Here is a 7,052-nt window from a genome sequence, read left to right as displayed (position 1 = left end):
AACTGAAACTCTCGGTAGCAGTTTCAGTCACTGTTCAGGCGGCTGTTTTTGTGAAGCATGGAAAAGCATGAAGTACCCACCTGCAGTTAGTTTACAGTACTTCATGATTAATACTTTTACAGTTGTCATATGTGATAACGCACAATACTTAGGAGGAAATGAAATGCAGTCCAGATAAGGAAGGGGAAAAATGATTTGTGGTTTTGGAGCCAGGCCGTTGAGATTTTCTTTTTTAAAATAAATTCTGCAAATAGAAATCTTTTGCAAGCAATGTAAAGTAAACTAGATGATCAGAATTTCAAGTGTAAAGCGGAAACTAATAGTGGATGCTGCTTTGTATTAATTAAAATTTAATGTAATTTTCAGTTTACTTTTTTTCAACATATTTCAAGCAAAGGCAAATTTATAAGTGTATTACTCATCGAAACATGACTCACAAACGAGTAAATATAGACATGTGGCAGATTTTTTTTTTTTTTTTTTTTCTACAGAGAGACAAAACGTTTAAATAACTACATTTTCACATGCGGGCACCACGTAGACATTTCGTAATCTTTGTGTTTCTGTCCAAGACCCTGAACTTGTTCTAAACGCCTCAGAGTCACTTCAATCTGCTGAGGAGCTTTGACCAAGTCTAGGGGCAGAGACTTGTTATTGGAAAAAGTCAGAACTGTTTAAATAGTCACCAACCCAGTAAATATGATCATTTAGCATTAGTAAAGCATTCTCAGTGGGATAATAAAATATGTACATGTATTCTAAAGAGCCTAAGCTATTCCTTGGTGTAAATTAAAGTACAACTCCATGTAACAAGATGGCAAAAGCACACACCTGCATGACTGTGAAGCTGTTAGGCCTCCCTTCCTTCGCAAATGAGCAAGAGCAGAGTGCGGAAGAATGTTTAAATGTGGACTGAAAGAGGAACTGCCCACAAACGTCTACCAGGCCACTTCCTCAAATTAAAACAGGAAACTTTGTTCAGTCTAATCTGATTGGGGGGGGGGTGTTCGGACCAGAACTACAACTGTCTCCCAGTTGCATGTAGGGGAACCATGCACAGCCATTTCAGGAACTGCATAATGATCTGTGTTGTCACAGCTACACAGTAGTAATGCACAACTGTTCAGTATTCAAATGTTGTGATGCTAATGAGAGGCTTCATTTCTTTTGCTTAACTTTGTCTACCATTGCCTCAGGGGTGGAGACAGTAGTGCTGACCTTACTAACCTATGCTAAAGTTGACATAAAAGTCTTTTTTTTTTTTTATAGATTTGGCTGCAGGTGTTTTGGTGTCATACATAAAATCCTTTTCCTCAATAGGCCTGCCTTAAATATGTCTGTTTTTAAAGGTTGTATTTAACCTGTATATAACCTTGTTTGCAGGTACCACAGTAAATATAGCATACCCACATTGAGGCCTCAGTTAATGTAATGTGTGTTTTTCACCAGCAGATGGCAACAGAGGTCAGAAAATACTGGCAGACGTGCAGTTAAGAAATTTAGAGCACAAATTGCGCTAATCACAATTGCTTTTATCGGATGTTCTCATTTTTTATTTTGTTTAAATCACTCGTCACAAAAAAATGAGTAGCAAGAACAGTGAACAGTGAATACTTCATTTTGTAATTTTATGACTGCCCATGCAAAGGGAACGGTAGATGGAGCATGCTGGGGCCTCACCCAAAACAAACAGTCTTTACGGTCCTATAATGTATGCATGGCATTAACAAAGAGATGCTTCTAAGCTTTACTTCATCATATTTAACCATCTCATATTATGTAATTATACCTTTCAGTTTAGCTTTTTGTGTTATAAGAGGGCTATAAGACTCCAAAACATATGTTCTAGAAAATAATTTTTGCTGCATTAATCTTGTGACAATTAAGTCTTCTTCTTGGCTTCCAACTTTATGTATACACTACTTTTTATCAGCACGGTTTCTATTGTCTTTTTGCTTATTTTGTTACCTTATTACTACCTTATGAATTTGTAAACTCCTGACATCCTTTAGTGTAAATAATAATTCCGGTGCTGTGGTTATCACTGTTGCATCACAGAAGGAAAGCCCTGAGTTTAAATCCACTGGCCTGCTGGGGCATTTCAGTTTAGTGTTTGCATGTTCTCCCTTTGCTTGTTTGGGTTCTCTCCCATCTTCCTCCTACAGTCCAAAGATATGCATGAGCATTTTGAAATTGGCTGTAGCTGTGAATGGTTGTCTGTCGCTCTGTGTTAGCCTTGTGACAGGCTGGTGATTTGTCCAGGGTGTATTCCTATCATTCGCCCTATGACAGCTGGTAAAGGGTCCAGCCCCTCTGAATTGCATGGGTGGAATAAAATTGATGTTGTACTTCTTCACATACATATCAATGCTTATCTATTTTTCATGTCTTTAATTATGTACCTAGGTATGTTTATTTACAGAAACAGAAACATTTTCACAAGTGTTGCTTTTCACTTTTATTACACATTAAAGACACTATTCCACATACATTTGTTAAATAAACAGCTAAAAAATATATGCATACATGTAATGATAAAAAAATGAAATTTATAAAAACAAGCATTTTGAATGGCCACATCAAAATGAAAAGTGCATTTATATTTCCATTTGACCACAGTTTTTTTTTAAATACAAGGGTAATGTTATGCTTAGTAGAAAATCCCAATTAAAAAAATTCAAACAGTATCATGTGCTACAGGTGAATCACTAAGTTAAAAAAAAATTACATGAGATATACAACTTTTGCAGAGGCCACACCTGATACATATAAACACAAACTTCCCCTTAGTAAACAAAGGATAGCAACAGTCCAGATAGCTTAACATGAGGAACTTTTTACATTGAAATTCAATAGCTTTACAGTGATCTGAACACCAGCAGCATGTCACCAAATAAGCAACAACAACGTTACATCAAGTACACATCTAATTCATTCTCTCCATTTAATTTTAGGTTCACAGATATTCATAAGGTAGCAGTCTGTTTAGGTTCGGTCTGTACTTATTTTCTTCTTCCTGAAGTGTTTTTTGTGTGTGTTTGTGTGTGTCCATAATCCCAGCCAGGCAGCTCTTATGATGTCCAGGTTTCTCTCTCATTCTCTCTGTCCAGCAGCACTGAGTTTCACAACATACCTTCCATATTCTCATCCACCCTGGCTTTTTGTGAAGCAAAACACCATCTCCCCTCCTGTGACACTCACTATGACAAAATACAGCTGTTGGTCTTGTTCATGGGTGGCCGAAAATCGGTGTCTTTTGGAAAGGTCTCCCTGCGTCGACGTAGTGCGGGGCTGAGGCGGCTGGGAAGGTTTGCCTGTTGCAGGAGCTCCTTGAACACTTCAACGACATTGGAATTTTCCTTTGCTGAAGTTTCCACATAACTGTTGTTCCAGTCCATCTCTACAGTTGATAGCACGTCCTCGTTGGACACTTGACGCTCCTCTTCTCTGTCCACCTTGTTTCCCACCACCACGATTGGTGTGTACTTGTCCTCTTTGATCTCAAGAATCTCATCTCGGAGGCTCTTGACAGCCTCCAGTGATTCTGGGTCATCCACAGCGTACACCAGTGCGAAGGCATCACTGCTTTGGATTGAGAGCTTGCGCATGGCGGGGAAGGAGTAGCTACCGCTGGTGTCCAGGATTTCCACGGTGACTTTGACCCCGCCAATGTCATATTCTTTACTGTGCAGCTCCTCCACAGTACGCCGATGTTTGGGCTCAAAGGTGTCTTGGAGAAAGCGTCTGATAAGGGCCGTCTTCCCCACGCCTGCTGCTCCCAGAAACACTAGGCGCACGTGTGTCTTCTCCTTCACCTCCAGAGACATGTCTTATTTTTCTTTCTTGGCCCAATTGAGAAAAGAAAATGTCCCAAAAAGTGTCTTATTTTATGCACTTGCAAATTTTAAACCTGCCAGTAATCTTTAACCTAAATATTTTCTCAAGGAAATCTCTCCATGTGCAGTTTGGAAATTCTTGTTCCTGAGCTTCTTTCCTTTTTGTTTTTTCACCTGACAGTTTTTAAGCTCCCTGTCGAAGCTGCTTATTGGGTACTTCACTGTGCCCTAAACCTACACACACTGCCTTTTATGCCTGTTTTGGTGAGAGAGCTCAGTGGCCCACCCCTGCGATTGCAGCCAATCAGCTCAAGGCAGCCTGTTGAAGTACAACATCTTGACAACCAATGATTGCAGAGTATGTAAATCAGTGTAAAGGGCCACTTCAGGCAGAGAAAGGAGGCGCTATCTGAGAGTGGATACATGACAAGCATAGCATAGAAAATATTGTCTGAGTAGAGCCCTGATTATTATTCCAAAGAGTCGCAGAGTACTTCAGTGGAAGGAAATAGTACCTCAGGTTTGATAGTATAAGGAAAGAAATGCACACAAATAATCAGGTAGTTTATTTCATTAAGCAGCATTTTGACATTTTCTTTGGTTGCAGCAGGATGGGCAGTACTTTTTTATCTTATCTGTTGTATTTATTCGTCATAGAGTTCATCTTGATTAGACATGGTCATCCAATATATGAACATAATTTCTGATGATAAAAGCTCTGACGTCTTATTCACCATAAATTGCTATCAGTAACTCATTTGCAATAAATAATATAAGATTCACAAAATGATAAACAGTCATCTCAGGTGATGAATTCATGGTGCATACAAAATACACAATGAATTTGTTGCAAAACCAAACATTGTCCATAAGATTATCTTCACTTAAAATGAATACAGGAATTGAAGGTTAGCTTCCAGGTAAGCTGTTGTTGAGCAAAAGCTGCCATTGCATATAATAATTTGGAAGTTGAGATAATAAACAAAAATCAAGCAAACAAAAGAAATGTGACTTAAGCTCCTCAGCCTTTATTATTCATTAATGTGGGCTATTACTAGCAAGTATGCCTCTAGCTGTCTAAGAATTAATCCTGCCTGCTTTCAGTTTGTTCCTTGGGAGTGAATCAGACTTGTGAGCCTCTTAAATTCCCCTCCAGGAGATTGACATCGTCTCACAGCCTACCCGGTTTGTTAGGTTACGCAGCAGCGTGGAAACACGGCAAGCTCTGGAGAACACTGCAACCTGTCCCAGCTGCTCATATTTTTAATATGCACTCGTATGCTTTCATCTGGGGACTGATCTGTCTGAGCTGAGCAACAGAGCAAAGCGCTGTGGGAATTCAGCTGTGGACTAAAACAATGCGAGGAAGTCAGTGCTCGGGAATTTAAATTTGTAGAAAAGCAATTTCACAGCTTGATTTGATCACTTTCAGACGAGTCAAAGGTAGTTCAGTTAAATCACAAGATAAACTGTATCCTGTTGTTAGGCTCAGGTTGCTTTGTACGCATTGAAATCTTAAGAATACATTTCAGTGCGTTGACAGTTTCTGAAATTGCAAGATTGTCAACATAGCAGGTATTATTTGCATAAACTTAAATAGTGGTCTTCTTCAGGCTCTTGTCCATTACTTTGTGTAGTATTTCATTTTATTGCTATAGTTATTAGATACTGTGTACAGTGTGCACAGTGTGCTAAAATACATCCATGACATGATCACTGCATAAAATATAATTTACTGTGCAATATTTAACTGAGCAACAGCATGTAGTTGGAGCATAAAATAAAAATATATTTAAACTACCCCAATCTAGAGGTGTAATGTGGGAAATGTAAGAAATACCAGCTGACGTACATGAGGCAACTAAAGAGAAATATACCATAAAGAAAACAAAATTTAATTAAGCACTGTCATTAAGCACAGCTTTACTGTAAGAGTTATTGCTTTGTTACTGTGGCTTCTTGTTACAAGCCTAATGCACTAAAAAATGCAGTGGAAATATGTAAATTAAAAGTGGACCTCACACAACGTGAAGCCCTGCCCATTAATAGTTAACAAAGTAAATGAAAAGTGGCCTTCCCATCTGTTGCCTCTGGATGTTTTTTTGTGTACTTCATGTGCCATTATGTCTCACATCCCAGGCATTTTTCTATTTACGGTCACGTTGCCCCGTGGAGATGATAATGACCAGATGGCGTTGCCTGTCGGACTGAAACGAATTCAGCTCTGATGTGTGTTAGCGCTGTTGTATACCATAGAACAACATAATGATTCCGTGGCTGTTCAGTCCAATGCAGTGTTGATGCTGTTTGATGCAGAAATAGCACTTTTGTTTTATCCTCCTGTCGTCTGAACGCTTTGATTTTTAGTTTACATGCAGTTTTCAGTGGCAGCTCAACAGGTTGCTTTGTTTCCACGAGCTGTGTCGTGACACTATTGTAATGAATGTGCCAATCTACTTCAGCTTATTTCCTTTTGTATGCATGCACAACCTTGCCCCAGTAATGATGCAGTGGCACACAAAATGTATTGGAGTTACAGTTTGTTTGTTTTTTCCCTGTGGAACTAAAAGAAAACTAAGAAAAGATGCAGAAAAATGCTTAAAATATTCAAAAGTAGTACATCTTTTTCTCTCTTTGTTGACAGTGAGGACAACTATCGTTCAAGGCTAATCGTGAAAATATTCTGTAACTGATGGACATCAACTGGAGCACCTCTTAGACAGGTCTATCAGTTTTTGTAAAGTGACTTATTTTTTGCATTTTTACCTCTGCACGCCAAAATGGTGGATCAATAAAGGTGTAATTGAACTGTAAATTTAACTTTAATTTAGCTTAACCAGTATTGGATTAACTGCTTTGGAAGTAGCCATTTTATACACCGTCCCCAATTTTCTGAGAGTCATTGTCAAAGTCTGTAATCAAGAAACAGCATCATGAAAGCAATTACACGGTTGACAATGTTCATCACCATGCTGATGTACTGGAGCAAAAACGTAACCGTCCAAAAACTTACTAAGACCTAACTGTAGGTGGAACTTGAACCAGTACTCGGGTGAATAACTGAAGTGAATTGGGACAAACACACACTTAGTCCAATTTCTTCTTTTTTTAAAAAAAAAAAAAAATTCTCTTCTTTTAATTCCAGTGTAGTTAATTAGAACTTTTTTTAAACAGGAGAAAAGTTCATATTAGTGTTATTAAAAAGAACAAAAATAA

General features: G+C 38.4%; 1 protein-coding gene across 1 annotated transcript; it reads right to left on the bottom strand.

Moving 5' to 3' along the window:
• Nucleotides 1-2,459: 2,459 nt before the first annotated feature.
• On the bottom strand, nucleotides 2,460-4,263 carry LOC134623351 (GTP-binding protein Rhes-like). The gene has a single exon (XM_063468513.1). The coding sequence runs from the start codon at nucleotides 3,825-3,827 to the stop codon at nucleotides 3,201-3,203; it is 627 nt and encodes a 208-aa protein (XP_063324583.1). The 5' UTR covers nucleotides 3,828-4,263; the 3' UTR covers nucleotides 2,460-3,200.
• Nucleotides 4,264-7,052: the final 2,789 nt, after the last annotated feature.

This window comes from Pelmatolapia mariae, unplaced genomic scaffold (genome assembly GCF_036321145.2).
Source record: "Pelmatolapia mariae isolate MD_Pm_ZW unplaced genomic scaffold, Pm_UMD_F_2 NODE_ptg000570l+_length_109192_cov_1, whole genome shotgun sequence".
Classification (NCBI taxonomy): domain Eukaryota; kingdom Metazoa; phylum Chordata; class Actinopteri; order Cichliformes; family Cichlidae; genus Pelmatolapia; species Pelmatolapia mariae.
The sequence above is the reverse complement of the archived record's forward strand: the minus strand, read 5'-3'. Positions and strand labels throughout refer to the sequence as shown.